The following is a 21,436-nucleotide window of genomic DNA, read 5'->3' on the forward strand; positions in this document are numbered from 1 at the left end:
CAAATTCACTGTTAAAAATACATGTACATAATGGCTTTAAAATGAACATGTCATGCCAACACATCTGAAATTTTTCTGACAAGAAATTAACCAACCTTCACGAAAATTTCGTGGCTGTATATAAAGGCTGGTGACTTAATTAGAATCATGCAAAATGTGCTATTTTAAAAATATTAAATTTTAGGTGAGATCAATATCATTATCACACATACTGATTATTTTACACTGATATAATGAGAAAAAGTTATACAAAAAACATTCATTCCATTAGTCTGTGTTCAATGCGGAAAATCTTTTTGAAACACCTATGTTTCAAATCATATTAAAATTTAAGTACTATCTGTAGGCCACAGTTCAAAACTCAATTAGTTACAATTTCAGAAATACCCTACAGTGTGAAATCTTGTCAACAGAATTCTGCACTGTCATACTCCATGTAATGCCACATGTATAGGAGGCCTGTCAATCCCCTGGGTACGCCACATTCCTGTGGCTCGGAAAGGCGGGGGTGGGGGGGGATATACCCTATTTTTTTACAATATCTGGGACACCAGTGGTCTGCTCATTTTAACCAATATATGTAATTCTAGCAGGAATATTGATTTCTTTTTTCTCACATGGTTAGACCATCTAATGAACAACATACTCATATCTTTACTTTTCCAAAAGGCTGGTAACGAAGTGTGATATTCTAATGTTTGCACATATACTGAGCATGGGCATAAAATACTAAAAGCATAAATAAGCAAGTTGAGATCTAATGCTGAAAGTAATGAACTCACTTCAGCAAACCAAATGTTTGCCATTGTTCTTAGCTATAAAGTGCTACAATTTGTGCACATTCTTGATTTGATTTTGGAGACAAAACTACCCTGGGTAGATTCGCTAATTTCATGGCTGTCCAAAACGTATCATTTTATATGTCCACAGAGAATAATGCCTTTGGAATATCTCTGAATAAACATCTTGCAAACATGCCAAAAAACTGAAGAGCTACTGTGCCATTTTCATTTAAACTTACGTACATACTGATCTACCAGTATGGAATTAGGAAAAATACTGGAAGTTGAGATTTGCTATCTTATTAATTAAGACATTATGCTAATATTTTAATGATTACATACATGGGATTAACATCAGAAGATGGGAAAGCCTGGAAAGTATGGAGCATACAAATTTAAGACATTTCCATGAATTATATCCTTATATTGTCCCCACCTAAAACTTTTTACTGGCATGTACAATAAAGACATCCCAACAAGCCGATGATCTCTTATAAAGGTACACATAACACAGACTTAAACGTGAAAGCTTCGTCTACCATCTATCAGTCTGTTTACTATGTGCTTGCTCATTGTATGTAGGCCTTTGATCACTGCTTGCACGAGCGTGCTGCTATTTTCTTCCTGTATGCACTGTCCTGTACGTGGCTGTGAACATGTATGGTGAGTGTGTGCACTTCAACATGTGGATTTAGCTTCAATTGCATGCCCTGTATTTGTTTTCCTGCATTGTCATCTCGTGTAGACTGTGTTTGCTTCTGTCCACTGTATTTGCTGACTGTAATTAAAGGGCATCACGCCATATGTGCATACTATTTATTTACCTCATTGGTGTTTTATACCGTACTCAAGAATATTTCACTTATACAATAGCAGCCAGCAACCAGAGGGGAAACTGGGCAGAATTAACCCACGACTATCACCAGGTTGCTTGTAAACCTTCCCATGTACAGTTGGAGAGGAATCCAGCATGTGCTGGAATTGAACTCACAAGCTACCCCATTGGTGAAAGGCACAATCCTGGGTCATTGCGCTGCACTAGCATGATAACAACTACGCCACGGTGGCCCCGTCACCATAATTAATGCATGAGTCTTTCAGTAGAATTCTCTGTAACCTCATGTCCACAGCATCTGCCTGGGTGACGATGCCCAGCAAAGATAACACTCCATGAACATTTCATCTGAATATGCAATGGTATTCCCCACGATTCAGGACTAGCTTGGACATAAAGGCATGCAATTCAACCTGTGATATCCAGTGCCCATCCCGAATCCCCAGAACTGCATTAAACGGTTAAGGACCAGGAGAGGCTGCTTTAACCATGGGCAAAGTCATTAGCATAGATATTGGCTCTTTCGTGTACCAAATAGTTACAAGTACATCAATAAATGGCCTGCAATTCAAACTGAGAGTCAAACAAGGGGCAAAGAACAGAACAATCAGTGACAGTCTGCTTCAGGACAACAGCCCATTAATCCTTGGCTATACTTTGATGTGATGCGTGTCTTCAAAAGGAAATCATAAATCTCAGATAAGCTTATGTCCTAGATACATGTTTCCATAAAGAACACAATGAGACTAATTTACTCGTGTGCCTTCTGACCTTTAACCTTGGCACTTTTTAATGAATCTAGTCAAGAGAATACTTGGATATGGAATGATGGAGTCTTAAAAGGGAAACAACTACTGTGCGGTGCTCCTTCAACCTTTTTGCATGTTGGCAAGGTGTTTATTTAAGCATATTCTTTAGGCATTTTTGTGTGTTGACTGATAAAATTATACTTTTTTGTGAAGCCCTGAAACTGGACAATCCAACCAATGTAGCTTTGTTTCTGAAATCAAACTAGGCCCCAAGGACTGTTAGATGGATCTATTGCTCTTCTTATAGTTCTATTTTTCTTGTAACTAATGACCAGTTGTCTTCTAGTACAATTCATTGGTCTTCTCCACCCACAAAGGGTCTATCAGTTATTCTGTCTGTAATGAAGGACCCTGCCCCACCTCATTATGACATGACTTTAAAGAGCATGCATTGCACCAGAACGTAATATTACGATAGACTGTAAGATTGTAGACTTTTTGTCGAAATTTTTTTTTGCAACTAAGATGTTACCATTTCTATTTGTTCCGTTGGTGTGAGCATGAAAATCTTCATTATTTGTACCGCTGCTGTATATGGAAGCTGATCCAGGCAAGATAACTTAATTCATGTTTTGGCCCTTACATTGTATAGTTGTGTCTCAACAGTACAAATATGGCAAGGACACATAAAATACATGTACAATCTGTCAATGCGATCGGTGATTTTCTTTTACCTGTCGAAACATTTCTGTATACACGAACAACTGCCATTTTGGGATCAAAACATGCTACACTTGATATGCTAAATCCAAATGTAGGCCTACATTAGAAGACAAAAATGTATTATTTGTGCTTTATTTATTGACGGTATATAATATAAATCTAAAGTGTTTCTGAACACTATCTGTTCTCGTGATCGTTGTATTTCATTGCATTAGCTTCTCTCCTCAGAAACCACCGATACATAGACACGTTGGACACTGGACCCTCAATGACACTTTAACACAGCACACGTAACTGACGACTGGTTTAGAGTTAAAACCATACATTAATTTGGAGCGATATTTAATGCAGTGCAGTAGCAGAACTTGCCCAAATAACCATTTCTGTTTTTTTATCCCTTGCTACATCTTCTTCACGGCAAACACTAGAGAATGTCACAGACACAAATATCCAGAAGACATTCTCCACGACAGTACACAAGCCCTTACTATAACTTTTGGTTCTGAAACAAACACGTCATGGGGAGAGTCAGGCACGTAAACTGCTTTGGAGATCTACTTTCGATTTCCACTGGGCACTTTGCTTGAAATCTCGCACGTACGCTATAACCATAGCTAATATTTGACCATAACACACAGTCTGTTTCGTACTTGGGTGAAACTACTTCTGGCAATTTTTCTTCACATTTTTTCATGCCTCTATAATAGTCTTCTCACCTCTAGATCCATAATTAAAAATGTGCATAAATTACACTGAAAGTTGCTCCTCTATATGCAAAAAGATTGAGAAATTTGGGTAATCTGAGATAAGGTTACCTGTACATCCTGGATATGCATAAATAAATCATAGTTCGGATCTTTAATATAAATCTATAAACATGGACACATGAACAGGGTTTATTTATTTATTTGTTTGAAACGTAAAACACCAGTCAAATAAATTTATTTGATTGATGTTTTACGCCGTACTCAACTAAGTAAATAAGTGTATATTTCACTTATATTATGGTGGCCAGCATTATGGTGGGAGGAAAACCAGCAGAGCCCCCAGGAGAAACCCACGACCATCCACATGATGCTGGCAGACCTTCACATGTACACCCACAGAGGAAGCTAGCAATAGCAGTAGATTTGAACTCACACCGACCGCACTGGTAAGGGGCTCCAGGGTCATTACCCCACGCTGGCATGCTAACCACCCCGGCCATATACAGGCTCCTTCTTCAAAAGGAACTCACAATTCTGAGATAAGTTTAATTGACATCCTGGATATAAGCTCTTGTTAAACTGATGAAGAACCTATATCTATTCCATCCATGACCTTTAACCTTCAACCTGTTCACAGCAACATAGCCATTGTTGTTATCAATGTAAACTATGTATATGTATTAGTTCAGTAATTTTCGATCATTCTCATTGGACATAAGGTCTTCTCTAGGGAAGAACTTGACCTTTAACACTAGGAGGCTGAAAATGTCATGTGACTCAGACTACTTACATGTAAAAGTCACATGACTGATGATGTCTGACACGGTATGAGCATCCAGTAATCTATGAGTCACTGATGGGAGGTTTTAATTGTCATATGATGATAAATTAGGATAATAGTCCGGAGGTAGGATTAATGTATTTGCAATGCGGCAGGTATCAGTGAATTTAAACAGATTACGGCCTCTGGGAACTATATGTGCCGAGCTATTAACAGGATCAGTTAATCACTATGTCTGATTCGGAGAGTTATATTGATTTTAGAAAGTTGTTTTGAGGTATGTGTGAAAGGTAGGATGATATCGTACCAGATAAATGTAAGCTTCAAATCCATATCAGCAGAAGTTATAACTTTAATATACTGCTAAAATGTAATTTTTATGATGATTTAATTTAGGCCAAAAACCAATAAGCTGATTTATGCTCCTGCCCTGGTTTTGGAGCTTCCAATTTATTTACTAGCATTTATACGTTTTTGTTGATGTTTAAGACCTATCATGCTGGATCCCCATTTCCTGTCACCACCCACATGCCATTTTACACCCAGCATTGGAACTCATTATTCCATGTTTTGAGACCATTATAAACGTGAGTAGAAATAATGACAGTGTAAAATTAAAATTGTTCTGTTCCTGCTCACCTAAATCCAAAATGGCAAAAGTCTAGAACTGTTCACTCACCCCAATTTTCGCATACAAAAGAGCAAATTTCAGTGTGATTTATAGACATATTTAATTGGATTTTAAAGACAAAACTACATTGGTATGGTGGCCTGTTTCAGGCCTTCACAAAAAGTGTCAATTTTATCAGTCAACACAGAATAATGCTTGGATAAACTTTTTGCAAATATATGAAAGGGTTGAAGAATTACAGTACATTGGTATTTTCAGGTGGAAATCAAAGACATCCCAAACACATTTCTGTTAACATTGTACATAAAATATGTACACAAGAACAACCATGTAGACAGGGATGAATAAGTGGATACACAAAACACAGGTCTGTTAAGAGTTAAACCACAGCTTCACTGACCATTGATATATTTCTTTATTTGATTGCCGTTTTATGCCTTGCTCAAGAATTTTTCACTTATACGATAACGGTCAGCATTATGGTGGGAGGAAACCAGGCAGAGCCCAAGAGAAACACATGACCATCCACAGGTTGCTGACAGACCTTCTTATGTACGGCCAGAAATTAGGAAGCAAGGACGAGCTGGACTTTTAACTCACAGCGACTGCATTGGTAAGGTGCTCGTGTCAGGCGCCATGCTGGCGCTCAATACCACCTCGGCCCCGTTGTTGACCAATGAGGTACATCACATGTTCAACTCCAGCAGTTACAACTTGCAATCATTTCAGTTTCCTCCACCGCCATACACCACCATTATTAATTCTAATTGGATATAATTAAGGCAAAAAGTTTCAATCAAATTTATAAATAAAAAAAAAAAAAACATTCTTGAGCTGTTTTTTTTTCCAAATGTTACATGACCTGCTCATCTTATCACATGATGATGATGATGATGATATCCCTGTTTGCATCATTAACCAAAGTGCATCATGTACAGGGACATGAAGTTACATGATATCTGTTATATCTGTGGTTGATAACGTTGCTGTTCTCTGGTAGAATATCTGTCTTGCATATTGATTAAAAAATGCATCCCATGAAGAAAAACAACACACAAAACCCCATGGCAATCAAATGAAATGGCACAAGAGTATTGAATTGAAATCTATGACCTGAAATAAAAACACAGTAACCACAACAATATGTAATATTGGCAAAATGCTTCAGGCCAGCTCTAACCTACATGTGCTTCAAAAACAAAATTCATATTTCTTAAGACTTCAACTTCAAAGTCAGAAGTCACTAATACATGTACATTGCAAAGTTCTGGTGGATTCCTTTGTGAAAAAAACAGAATATTTTAAAACAATGTACACGACAAGAAACAACAACATTTAACACTTTCAAATTCATCAAACAATTAACATATATACTGGCATCAATTAATAAAATGAGAACACAGAAAGAGCTCATTTATGTGGCATGCAGCTAAAGTGGCACGCATGCCACAAGAACATGACTGGCCAGGAAATCATCCAACTACCCTAAATCTTCAACCTTTTCACATACATGTATGAAAGAGCAACTTTCAGTGCAATTTATGCACATTTTTAATTTGATTTTTAAGACAATACTACATTGGTTGGATTGGCCAGTTTCAGGGCTTCACAAAAAATATCATTTTTATCAGTCAACACAGAATGCCTTCAGAATATGCTTAAAAAACACCTGGATAGCGTGCAAAAAGCTTAAAGAATTAGAGTTTATACATTCAGTGTTAAGATTTGATTATTTACTTATTTGATTGATGGTTAGCGCGCTAGCGCAGCGTAATGACCCAGGAGTCTCTCACCAATGCGGTCGCTGTGAGTTCAAGTCCAGCTCATGCTGGCTTCCTCTCCGGCCGTATGTGAGAAGGTCTGTCAGCAACCTGCGGATGGTGGTGGGTTTCCCCCGGGCTCTGCCCGGTTTCCGCCAACCATAATGCTGGCCGCCGTCGTATAAGTGAAATATTCTTGAGTACAGTGTAAAACACCAATCAAAAAAAAACAAAACAACAATGTCTAGATGTGCCAGTAAGACACTCTTGACAAAATCAAAAGTCTGGGAAGAATGAATTTGGATGTGTAAATCACACTCCTGGTTTCCTTTACGAGACATGATAATCACACAAAGTCATTGTGATTTTTAAGTTGGAAATCCATTCATATACTGGACTTTACCAAATATGCTTCAAGTACAGTAATTTAGATGTAACAGAATTATTGCAGCTTCCTGTGGTTACTGGTACTTAATTGGGAGTTGTGTGATTGGTGGTAATTAAAGCCTCAACCGCAAAATTAAGAAATGGCACTGCAATAATATATATGTATGTGAAATATCATTGAGTATTAAGCAACACAGCAAAACAACAGAATACCAATATCATTGTTGCAAATATACTCAACAAAAATGTAAACGCACAAAGCAATTTTGTACTGTTTTCTCTCAGTATCAAATAACATGTTAACTCAATAATTAGGGTAAAGTATTCATTATTAATTGTGGTTTCAATTTCCACCGCATTTGCACATTTTATGGGCAACAGTCCAGGAGCTTTGGCAGCTTGAACACAGTGGTTGTTAATCACAGTTCTTGCTCTTCGTGATGGTAATGGTGGACACCCTCGGTACTGACTGGTATGAACTGTGATTAGAGACCACTCTGCTTTCACGCTGCTTTAGCTTATGAATTATTGCCCTAAAATATAAAAATATGGTGGAAATTGAAGCAATAATTGATAATGAATACTTACCCAAGTGTTGAGTTAACGTATTATTTAATATTGAGAAAAAACAACATAAAATTGCTTCACGGGTTAATATTTTTGTTGAGTATACGTACATGTGTATGAAAATTAAACGCAGTCAATATGTACAGTATTCTTCTCAAAGAAGCACATTTACAAAACTGCCAAAAATATTCACTTTTGCTGAGTTTGATTTATTGCATAAATCCTAAGTCAAACGAAACCATGAATGGCAACAAAAAGCCATGAGCTAATACTCGCCTACAGGAAAACTCCCCGAAGATGCAAGACGGGTGAGCCTAATGTGCCATCTCTGCTGTGAACAAAACAGAGTTTGAAAGACGAGGACCTACTGCAGTGTCCTGAATTATTTACAGGTTTGGAGTGCCACATAGCCACTCCAAGAGAAAGTAGAAACCTCAGCTGATTGGATGAATCTCGTCCACCTGCCGAACACTGATTATGGTACCTCATGATACAACACATAGGCCTATGGGGGCTATAGGAGAGTAGCTGTCATTTTAATTTACATATAACGCATCATGTATCAATCTTAACCGCAGTTGGTTAGTGTGCTAGGGCAGTGTAATGACCCAGGAGTCTCTCACCAATGCGGTCGCTGTGAGTTCAAGTCCAGCTCATGCTGGCTTCCTCTCCAACCGTAAGTGGGAAGATCTGCTAGCAACCTGTGAATTGTCGTGGGTTTTCCCCCGGGGCTCTGCCCGGGCTCCTCCAACCAAAATGCTGGCTGCCGTCATGTAAGTGAAATATTCTTGAGTATGGTGTAAAACAAAAATCAAATAAATAAATAATAGCACTGGGCAGTACACTTGTAAAATATCACACCACTTTCCCCATATCGCTAAAATGTAAAACTGACAAGTTAAGTGCAATGCAATAAACAAAAAAACTCTTCTACCCAAACATTCCCAAATCTTATCTTACAAACTCAAAAACCCACTGTCCCAGCCTGCCCTAAGTAAAATGTTCATGTAAATATTAAAGCTGCTGTGTAGAAAACCTATAAAGATTATTCTGGGTGTTGCTCAATGCTGTGAACCTGTTGACAGCAACAGATTCTGTTTCTCTGATTCAGGGGTTGATAACATGTCAGCACAGGAGCTCGCCAGGGCTGCTGTGTCCCTGCATATTTGGGTGGGGGTGAGAAAGGATATGGAAATCCTAACCCTGGGTCTTTAGGGGCAGGAATCAGATCTGAGCTGGGATCTTGTCTGCAGCCATTTGTTTTTATTCAAGCCCCCAGGGCTGAAGCTAAAGTTTGTGGGAAATGGCATGTCAGTTTGTGGTTATATACATGAAACTGGGAATGGCGTGAGCATAGCACTTTGAGCCTTTCAACCAGTAAATACTCAGGGCTCAAGGCCTTGAATTCATGAACTTGAGGATAAGGAAGGATGAAGGAGGGGGAAGAGGGAAGAAAGTTGGGGGGGAGGGGGGCATGTGTCATGTCAGTACATTTGGGTCCTAACTTCACATGGTTGTAGGATGCCTGGTTACATTATGTACACTGTTATTATTTTTGCAGGATGGGTGCAAGATGGGTGCAGGATGGAAGGATCGTGCAGCCATTTTTGATGTAATATTTTGTAACAGTTTAGCTACAGTGTGTGAACAATATTATCCTCTGCCTACCATAGGCAGCCCTCATCCCTTCATGTTGGGTGCAGGATGGAAGGATGGTGCAGCCATTTTTGAAGTAATATTTTGTAATATTTTATCTACAATGTTGTCTTGCTCATGGTGGGTGTAGGATAGACAGCTGTTTCAGGTGTATTTTGTAATATTATATCACTACATTGTTTGAATAATATTTGTAATATTATAAAACTACACTGTTTGAACAATTCAGTAAGTATCCTCCAGCCACCACAAAGCCATCATGGAGGATGGGTGCAGGATGGAACGATGGCGCAGCCATGTATGGCGTACCGTGTAACATTATAACTGCACCGTTTTAACAGTGTTAAACATCCTCTAGTTAACACTGAGAAATCATCAAGTAGGAAGGGACAAGGATGGTTGTAGGATGGGCAGACAATCTGACCAGGATATAAGCAACATCTGAGTAGGATATCACTTAGCCATGCAGGATTGGTCAGTGTGCGTGCTACTATACATGTACATAGCATAAAACCCAAAGCGACAATATGTCCAATCTAGAAACAAGCCCAAATTCACAATGATCGAGACATCATGCAAGAAAGTCTTATACTTTATGATTCTAGGACTCATATTAAAAAGAGAATACGATATGTCAAAAATCTGACTGGCTGACAAACAGACAGACAGACAAAGCAAAACTCAAAGTGCTTACATAGAATGCATAAAACCAAATCCAATCAATGACAAGAATTATTAGCTTAATTATTGTAGTCCTAGCTTATATTCTCATCCATTACAAAATAAAGTTACATAGAAGCATTTAAACTTTTACCAGATAATGTTATCAGTGTAACAGTTGGGAGTGTAACATAATCAGATAATGTTGACAGTGTAGCATTATCAGATAAGTTATGTTGATATTGTCACCACCTAAATGTAAACCTTTACTTGTGAAGCTGTCAAATCTGTACCAAGATTATCTACTGTTGGTAAATATCCAAGATTTATCTTTAACCAAAGGTTAACTTGTGTCACTTCCCATGAGGGGTACAGCGTGACCTCTTGACTGGTTCAGGATGCTGACGTCTGTCTGGAGGGATTTCAATGAACCTATTTCTCTAAAATACTTGTAAGTTCTAAGAGAATGTACATGTAGGATATAACTCCACCAACATAAATAATTAAATAGTAATTAAATAGTCTTGTGAGGTTAGTAAAGTTTATGGAGCTTCCTTCTGTTTCTCATTGACCCACTTATGATATTTATTTAGTTTATTTATTTGATTGGTGTTTTACGCCGTACTCAAGAATATTTCACTTATACGTCGGCGGCCAGCATTATGGTGGGAGGAAACCGGGCAGAACCCGGGGGAAACCCATGACCATCCACAGGCTGCTCGCCCTTATGATACTGACGTCATATCCTTGTCACATAACCACAACAGCACCCAGTAAGCTTTGAAACTCCTGCAGATCTAATTTATGACACAAAGCCCTAGAGGAGCCCAATAAACAGGGGTGGAGTGGGGTGGAGAAACACTCAAACAGGTCAATGACACAAAAAAATTACACTGATAAAGGGGAATAAATCTGCATATGTTGTTATCATTTTCTGCAAATTACAAACAGATTTACTGTAAGCAATTACTGCCAGGCTCCTCTCATCAACATTACTGATTCAGATTTATATGGACTTTTGGCAGTTTCTAATTACTGTACTTGACCTATATTTACATCCCTGACTAAGATCTATATTTGGCCTGAGTGTTCTATTGACCTCAGAGTTTTTTGTTTGTTTTTTGGGTGTTTTTTTTTAGGTGGGGGCTGGGAGGAGGGTCTTACAAGTGAAATATTCTGGAGTACAGGATAAAACACTATTCAAGTAAACAAATAAATTGGACAATTTAACAGCTGAGGTACCAGCTGAAGAGTCATTATAAGCAGAAAAGGTGCTGGGCCCACTTGTTTAAAACTGTTTGAAGACTTAACCCCAGATTAGACTTTAATCCAAGTCTTAAAGTTCAAAGTCAAAATATAACAACAGCAGCAGATTTATTTCCTATTTAATATACAGTTATGCAATTATTTTTGGGTTAAGTACAAAACTGTACAGATTAGACTTTAATCCAAGTCTTAAAGTTCAAAGTCAAAATATAACAACAGCAGCAGATTTATTTCCTATTTAATATACAGTTATACAATTATTTTTGGGTTAAGTACAAAACTGTACTTAAAATAATTGCATAACTGTATACAAAATAGGAAATAAATCTGCTGCTGTTGTTATATTTTGACTTTGGACAACTGTATTGGCTGCTGATTTTGATTTTAATCCTAAATATAAAATATGCCTTAATACCAGTGTTAACTAATATACTTCTGAACAACTGGGCCCAGGTAAGAAATCCACTATACAGCAGGTTAAGAAACAAAACTAGAGATGTCCTGTATATTTCTCTGCCCTGACTGAACAATGATTTGAAAATTGATCAAAGTTCTGTTTGTTCTACACAACGAAAATTTTAATTCAAATACATATATATATGTTTTTGCCACAAAATATTGAGTGGAAACATATCATACAGCTCTAAGAGTGCAGTAAATGAAATAAAAAAGAAAAAGCTAGTACGGCAGTTTACATCAATAACAGTTATAAATGTGTAATAAACTGAACTGTGACAACATTAGAAGCTACATGTAGCTCTGATGTAACTATTTTCAATGTTAGCCTAATTATCAGAAATATCCATGAAGTATATATTTATGCGCTTACACACCTTTACAGGGGTTTGTAAATGGCATCCACGGGCGCCTCAGGCGTATTGCATTCCAGGAGTGCAAATGTGTGAAATATACGTGGGATACAGATCCCTGAAGTACTGATAATATCAGTGTAGCAAGAAAAAAAAAACAAAAAATGGCTTCTGAAACAAAAGGGTGCTCTGTGCAGTATACATGTGAGAAAACTGTGAAGCATTATTTGCATCTTGATATATTACCATATTAAACAGGGACGTTTTCTTCAGACATCTATGAGAACAACTTCACTCAGTTCCCCTGTGGTGCTGCTTTCTTTTGCACCTGCAGTCTTAGAATTGTGTTATACCTGGGACTAATATAATTAATAATACTGTTACATTAGTCCCAGGTTGTACACGTACATGAGCACACAGGTACGTGAAGGCATATCAGAGCGCACAGCACATGTTACAATGTAATGCAAGAAGACGTAGAATTAATGTCACCTAATGTTCCACTCTCAGGGATTCAAAATTAGCAACACATGTACCCCATAAAATGAAGCCTAATATACAGTGATAGGCACTGGATAACTTACATGTATCATGTTATTTCAGCTTCCCACAGATCTGGGCGATACACAATGTAAAAACTTGTGTCACTTCAGCTTCCCACAGATTTGGGTGATACACAATGTAAAAACCTATGTTATTTCAGCTTCCCACAGATTTGGGTGATACACAATGTAAAAACCTATGTTATTTCAGCTTCCCACAGATTTGGGTGATACACAATGTAAAAACCTATGTCACTTCAGCTTCTCACAGATTTGGGTGATACACAATGTAAAAACCTATGTTATTTCAGCTTCCCACAGATTTGGGTGATACACAATGTAAAAACCTATGTTATTTCAGCTTCCCACAGATTTGGGTGATACACAATGTAAAAACCTATGTTATTTCAGCTTTCCACAGATTTGGGTGATACACAATGTAAAAACCTATGTTACTTCAGCTTACCACAGATTTGGGTGATACACAATGTAAAAACCTATGTTATTTCAGCTTCCCACAGATTTGGGTGATACACAATGTAAAAACCTATGTTATTTCAGCTTCCCACAGATTTGGGTGATACACAGTGTAAAAACCTATGTTATTTCAGCTTCCCATAGATTTGGGTGATACACAATGTAAAAACCTATGTTATTTCAGCTTCCCACAGATTTGGGCGATACACAATCTAAAAACCCGGCTCTTTCAACTTAACATCAGAGCAGTAGTCTCAAGCAGCACTTTATTACCCTAGCACTATAGCCTCTAAAGCAGCTCTTAACATCTCAGCACTAGCCATAGGCAGTTCTTAACATCACAGCACTAGCCAAAGACACCTCTTAACATCATAGAACTAGCTTTGGGCAATTCTCAACATCACAGCACCAGTGTTATGTAGCTCTTAACATCACAGCACTAGTCTTAGACAGCTTTAAACATCACAGCACTAGCTTTGAGCAACTCTTAACATCACAACACTAGACATAACATCATAGAACTAGCTTTGGGCAACTCTCAACATCACAGCACCAGTGTTATGAAGCTCTCAACATTACAGCACTAGTCTTAGGCAGTTCTTAACATCACAGCACTAGTCTTAGGCAGCTTTAAACATCACAGCACTAGCTTTGAGCAACTCTTTAACATTACAGCACTAGTCTTAGGCAGTTCTTAACTTCACAGCACTAGTCTTAGGCAGCTTTAAACATCACAGTACTAGTTCTTAGTCAGCTCTTAAAATCAAAGCATTATTCTTAGGCAGATTTTGGCACCATATTATGGCCAATTTTGTAGACCGCTCATAACTCCTTATCACTAGTCTTACATGTAGGTAGCTCCTATTGCATCACTGATCTTAGGTAAGCTCTAAACACCTTATCATGATTTTTCTTAGAGTGTGCAAATGTTACACAGTGATACTGCATGGCTACATGTAACTATCCTGGTATTATTAGAGATATCCTAAATTTCACAGGAAGTCAAATCCCTAAGCTGTACAGACCATCTTAAATCCACTGAGATAAAATTATTATTTTCTTTAACAGCTGCAATCCCAAACCTCCACTACATTTTAAAGTTTAAATGTTGGAATTTCCTTAATTTAACAGATCTAAATATGATACTTCAGATGTTATGGTTTCTTGAACTTCAAAGCTCAATTCCTACAAACACAGGCATAAATTTGACATCTTAAGGAACATCCAGCTTAATCCTTTAAGCTGAAATACTAGAGCGTTACATCAATAACTTTAACTCTGTGGGAATTAAGCTTTCTCTAACAGGAAGAATTATCTCACAAATACCACCACGAGCCTTCCTATAGCTATTAGAGACCCAGTATATCCCAAACATACCCATCTAAAACTCTCACAGTTTTCCTACAGTATAAAATTCAACATGTTTTGCCTATGGTTGGAGTGTTTATATTAGTCTTCTGTTTCACAGATCGAATGTTTATAGCTTTCCAATAAGACAATAAGCTTTATAACCACATAGGCCTATTCCAAGAAACGGTTTACCCAAGTCTTAGTCATCCATGTTATAACCTTGGTCCTCATGAGTACACTCTTGTCCCAGATGGGCACAGAGAGTGTAAAGTCTAACCATTAGGGGTGAATGATTGGGAAGTGAGCTGCATATAAGCTGTCAGCACCTGCTCCTGTAAACACACACCCATGATGGATGGGTGGGTGGAGGCAGGGGATCTATAATTAAGCTTGAGTGTCTCACAAACATCTGCATTCCTCTAAGGGGGTGATGCAATGGAGAAGCACATGGATGGGCAAAACAGGGTTATTGTTAGCCTGTTTTGTTCTTTACTAAAACAGGAGATGCTCTTTGGTTCTTTAACAAAACTGAAGAAAGTGCTTTATTCTTTAACAAAACTGAAGAAAGTGCTTTGTTCTTTAATAAAAACTAGAGAAAGTGTTTTGTTCCTTAAAGAAACTGAAGAAAGTGTTTTGTTCTTTGACAAAATCAAAGAAATTTAAACAAAAAGAAGGAAATGTTTTATTTTTACATAACACACGGCAGAGGAAACACCAAAAAAATGTTCTGATATATACATATATATCCGTTATGACTGTAGGCAGTCTCAGCTTTCAATAGGAAATTGGAGATTCAGTGATAAAATGTTATGGATTAAAAAATGGGTAACATTATTTCTGCTATTAGAATTTCATGTTTCTGTCGGTCTATATCACAGATAATATTTAAACATTCCCCAGAGCCTATGCGCTATTACGCATAATTTTCCCACAACGCTTATAGCAAAGACAGCAGATTGTTTCTCTTCACGCATTCTACAGAAATAGTAATTACACAATTCATCCAGCCATGACCAAAATGCAGTATCGCAGTGAGAGGGCTAATACTCTATTTTATGCATTCAGCTCAAAAAATGTATGAAGAAAATGTATCAATACTATATTGCAGCTGTAGTAAGAAATGTAATTAATTTTATAAGAGATTTCAATATACATATTTCCAGCCTGATGGACACACACAGGAAGGACATCATATTCAGACAGGGGTCTAATCAGGACAAGCTGAAGATTACAGCTGAAGGGAAAATGTAATTTCCTTAATCAAAAAAAAAACTCAATGTTCTTGGAAGCACAAAAATACAGAGATCTCTGACTCTCCTGACTACTACGTATAAAATGTCCATGATCATGGAGACAATTTTCGTGACATTCTACATACATGTAATTTCTTACAATGTAGCATAATTTCACTGAACATGCATGATTCTGTTCATTTATTTATTTATCTGGTGTTTCACACCGTACTAAAGAATATTTCACTTATACCACAGTAGCTAATATATATTATGATGACAAGAAATGGCCATAGCCTTCGGAAACCTACAACAAATCTGTAGGGTGCTAGCAAACCTTCAAATATCATGACTTTGTTGATTTGCACAGTATAATTTAATTTAATTTTAATGCTCATATTGCATAGACTTCTGTTGTCCATTAGTCAGTTTCATAAGCCGAGACAAATCTGATCTGTCTTTGAACCTCCCCATGTAAAACCCACAGATGGTCACCAACAGGTTAGTATACTGTAATTCTTCAACCTTTTTGCATGTTTGCAAGGTATTTATTCAAGCATATTCTGGAGGCATTATTGACTGTATTAACTGATAAAATTATACTTTTTGTAGCCCTGGAAACCTGGCCCTGGAACTGGCCAATGTAACCAATGTAGCTTAGTCTCCAAAAACCAAAAACAGAATGTGCATAAATTGCACTGGAAATTGTTCTTTAATATGCGAAAACGTTGAGGAATTAGGCTACGTGTGCCACATTGGTGGAAGACATGATATCTCGGTTGGACTTTATGTAAGACTACCTAAATGGTTCTGTGCGAGTTATATTGGCACAGGAGAACCTTAAACATATTCCCTGTTCAATGCCAGGACTATAAAACCAGCAGTTGATGTGTATGGGGATTCAAATAGGCCCACAGGTATCTCTAGGGCTTGGCTATATGACCCACCCAATCAACAGAATCAAAACCAATCCCCTGGCATATAAAGTATGCATGAAGCTGCATTGCAGGTGGCTGACAGGAAATCTCTACAACCAATAATAGCTCCATGTAAGTTTTGAGCTGTTCAAGGGGACAACTTTTATTTCACAACTTTTTAAAAAGAAATTGCACTGTTTTTGTTTTTTTCAACATGGCATATTTGAACTCAGATTAAGGAATAGTCCAATCAAAACACATGCAACAACTTTTCAAAACTGAATTAATTAAATGGAGCTCATTCTATAAATGATACCAAACACACATTAAACTTCCATACGATTCGGTGTTTCATGTTTAAATTTGCGAGTTTTTGGAAGTTAACAATTTTTTCCCTCGCAGACCGAACTTAGCTGTATCGTTTGATTTGGTGTGTATAGCCATGCACCATGTGTTTCATTAGCTAATCAAATCAGTCCCCAGCCAGCATCTAACCTGTGTTATACAACAAAGGCTAGGCACTGCCAAAGCATGGTGGAAATAAGTTCACAATTCAGTCGCTCACTGGGGATAATGCGCACCTTCAACGAAGCTGTGGAAGTTCAGACGTAACTCTAATCCCACCTGTATGCGAGCAAGGATGAAACTTACAACACATCAAAGTCAGGATATTGGGCTGGGAGTTAGGAATCTAAGGCTCTGAATTTAGTTTTAAAGCAGTATCAATAAGGATGTATACACTGTTCATTTAGGCAGCTTTATTCCCTGAGGAAATACCTTTATTATGCAATCAGCACAGAACATATCTCAATAAAAGCTTTATTATGCTTATTAAAGTGGTTGGGATCAATGGGTCATTTGAGGATCTGGCTTATGTAGCATGACATGTGGCTACATCCGTGTGCTGAATATAACTGCACCCTAACATGAAACATGGCAAAATTAGCATATTTTTTTTAAGATGCTACATTCAAATCTATATTCGCTAATCAACTCAAATTTTCTGCATTTACCAAGAATGGCTCCAATTATTGCCCGTATATAAGATCAATTCTTGTGAAAACATAAAGATAATTATTTAGACTACTATGAAATAATACATGTATAAAAAAATGGATTTGCTCTGATCAAATTTTTCTCCATTTTTCAAGGTACAGTTTAAACAACAAACTGTAAGGCATTATTCTGTGCAGACTGATAAAATAAGACTTTTTTGTGAAGCCCTGAAATTAGCCAATCCAACTAATGTAATCTGTCTCCAAAATCTAATTATAAATGTGCATAAATGTGCATAAATTGCACTGAAGGTTTCTCATTCAAATGTGAAAAGGTTGAGGAGTTAGGGTAGGCATAAATACATTGTCATATGTGACATCATTACCCAGCATACCACTAGAAGGATGCAGAATGGGGCATATGGGTGACCTCATCATTTGCTTTATACCAGTACCCACTGTGTTGTTCTGTAAAATTGGGCTGATTCCACTAAGCCGGTTTTGACTTAAGTCAAAATTTGAAACATGATTTTAGAGCTTATTTTCAAGCGCTGTAAATTAAAATTTTGACCATCTCAAGTTCTGAAACCAAAAACTAAGCATTGTGACAACGTTTTAAATTTTGAAATAAGCCAGAAATGTCTTTGTGGAATTGGCCTTGGTCTTAGTAATTGTCACCTGGACTTGCTCTGCAAGCTACAATATCAACAGCTCCAAGGATAGCGACCCCACTGCATTAAACACAGGGGGCAATCCAGGCCTGACAAGCAATAAGCCACTGGCTACTCTTTGACCTTTTGCTAGTTTCTCCTTGACCACAGGGGACAACTGACATATATAGCTTGTTGTGTAATGTACACTGACTGTGTGACTAAGATGCCGGTCTCTGGGGAGTTTATCAGATTAAATCAGACCTAAGTCTAAATATCCCTATAAAAGATAGAGCTAGAGCTAAGCAGATCCCACACAATGTAATCTGTCTCTGAAGATTTGAGCAAAGTAGACTGGCTCTGGGAAGAAATGGTATATTTAAACCTGCCCCAGGGCCACACACCTAATCCCAAACCACTAACTCACATAAGGAAATAAATAAAATCTTTGGTTTTTTTTTTATAAAACAATTCAAAATGAGAAACACAACATTTCGACCAATGAAATAGTTAAAATGGGAAAGTTAACAAGAAAGCACTGGATCCCAAGAATGGAATAATTGAAAATAGTTATGATCATCCAGAGTAAATACCACACAATGTGACAAATGGCACAACAAAGACAACAATGGGACATGAACCCACGACTCGCCACAAAACCCCAATTTCGTAAATGTCAAAATTTGAGGTAACAAGAATAAAATGTCTTCCATGATTTGTATGCATTATTCTTTCACATCTGATAAGATTGAATACATTTGTACAACAACCATGTGAGAAAATATTCATGTATATACAGTGTACCAGATTTCAAGATTCACAGATCAGTTAGAATGTATGTTACAAAGTTAGGGTTAATCATTAATTCATATCTCTTTGTATCTTCCCAATACTATTACTTTCCATTCCATACAGAATACTGCAACAATCTTTTGCATCAATGCTATAATTTCCTATACATAAAATGTAATGACATACAATTGACCATTCATACAAAAAAAGATGCCGTTTAGCTACACCAGTACCCATATAAGGCAACTACTTCAACATGTGAGATGGGGAAGGGGATTTTATTAATTATCAACTGACATACATGTATCTGTCTTGAATTTACATATGTAATTTAGACATTGACAAATAAACTTGAATTTAATAAGGAACCCAGATAACTGAGACGTAGTAGCTAGATGAAAAAAAATGACAACATCTTAATTTAAAAGTGGCTAAATGTATGTGATATGCATGTATAATTGAAAATGCCTTTTTTTCCTCCAGCAATTCTGTAAAACGTTTTCAACTGTTATTGTCAACAAATACCAGTAGAGCTCTTACATATCTAATGAAAAGAGGGCTTAATAAAAAGGGTGTACAGTAATCATTTAACAGCATTGCTGTTGTAGGCAATAACCATGTAATTGCAGTCCTCAAGCTGATTGTGTAAGGCTTTAGGGTGTGTAAGATACACTTCAAAAATGCAAGCTTATGTAGTGTCATAATATATGTTTCTCAGATCTATAGACAGAACTGACTGCCAAACCAGACAGACAAATGACTCATATACTCGCTTCACAGCATTCGTAAACGCTGCAGCACGCCCCAAAAGGCTGTGTGCAGCGCCTAGCAAACATCAGTTCCCAAACCGAAAAAAATTTCAACAAATACAAGAAACAAAAAAATTGAGAAAGAAATGCAAGTATGTTAATATTTGTTGTTAAATATTAAAAGCTGGCATAACACAGAACCGGAACTCTGAAAGGCTAAGCGTTTAAGGCAAGGTTCTAGCAGTCCTCAAGCAGACAATATGCTTGAAATGCATACATGAATTCTATCTTGCCGGCATTTGGCTAGCTAACGGCATATTGGCCGGGTCCAGCTACTGGGGATGATGCTGTTAGCCCGCCTTAGCGCTTCCCACACCCCGGCGGTAGCCTGTCTGACTAGGCACTTTCTCCTCTCATTACGACTGTCACCGAGAGCCTAGCAGACAGCCGGCCCCAGACTCAACACGTCGGACCATGTCCCACCATCGCCGTGACGGGAAAAACAGACCGTACGTTCGTCAAACAAAAAGACAAACACCTAAACAAAAGACAGGGGATAAAAGAGACGTAAAATTTGAAGTTTTACTTACATGGTATCTCACTTGCTGTAGCCATCTTCCTTGCAAACAGTGACCAGCTAACACAACCTCGGCGACTCGACAATATCCAGGCTCTAATGACACATGGGGAGGCGCACAAGTGGGGGGACCAGCCGTGCAACTGTGACATCACACACAGATCAAAAATTCCACACTAAACAGCTATCATTTTAACATCACAAAACCTAATTACCATCTTACTAAGCGCTTCGCTTTCTTTCACCAGCCAAAGTGTAAGTGTTTTTATTCTGACTATTTTTTCTCGACAGTCTAGTTTAATAATGTGAAACACCCCTGCACTACCCTCATGTATCCAGTTGACTGGGCTGATTTCCGTCGGCTACCACCTCCTTCCGTTCACTGCACCCCGTTGCATAACGAATATACCGTGCTGACCATTTTTTCGCGAAGCTGAATGTGAAATTTTCAGATCATTAAGAGGGTTAGACGTTTTTTACGCACGTCTGCTCATTGATAACCGTCTCTGATCATAAGCCATCAAATAGAATGGATGTTTTATCACTCGTGTTAATGATAGGAGCACTTCGAGTTGTGTGTATTAAATATAAACTCAATAACGCGGAATAATTGATGTAGTGTAGGCTACATAGGCCTACTACATTCATAGACCCCAATCTAATTAGTAATTAACGTATCGTAGCGTATATATTGTAAGTTTGAATGGTAAACTGTTATTATCTGCGTATAGACCTATATTAATTAAAATAACTACGCGTTCTTTAATTGAAAATCGTGCCAAATTTAGCAAGTAGGCCTATATAATTGGAATTGCATCTACCTACATGTAGGCTTACGTTTA

The 21,436-nt window shown here is 37.6% G+C and overlaps 1 protein-coding gene across 2 annotated transcripts in view; it reads right to left on the reverse strand.

Annotated features, from left to right (window-relative positions):
• The window catches only part of LOC135479039 (uncharacterized), a 60,645-nt gene extending 39,828 nt beyond the window's left edge, over window positions 1-20,817 (reverse strand). For both annotated transcript variants that reach the window (XM_064758751.1, XM_064758750.1), the window contains exon 1: window positions 20,608-20,817. In XM_064758751.1, the coding sequence (XP_064614821.1) occupies window positions 20,608-20,746 (139 nt within the window). In that variant the 5' untranslated portion in view covers window positions 20,747-20,817. The remainder of the gene's footprint in view (window positions 1-20,607) is intronic.
• Between the last annotated feature and the right edge of the window lie 619 nt (window positions 20,818-21,436).

The sequence above is a fragment of the Liolophura sinensis genome, chromosome 12 (assembly GCF_032854445.1).
Source record: "Liolophura sinensis isolate JHLJ2023 chromosome 12, CUHK_Ljap_v2, whole genome shotgun sequence".
NCBI lineage: Eukaryota > Metazoa > Mollusca > Polyplacophora > Chitonida > Chitonidae > Liolophura > Liolophura sinensis.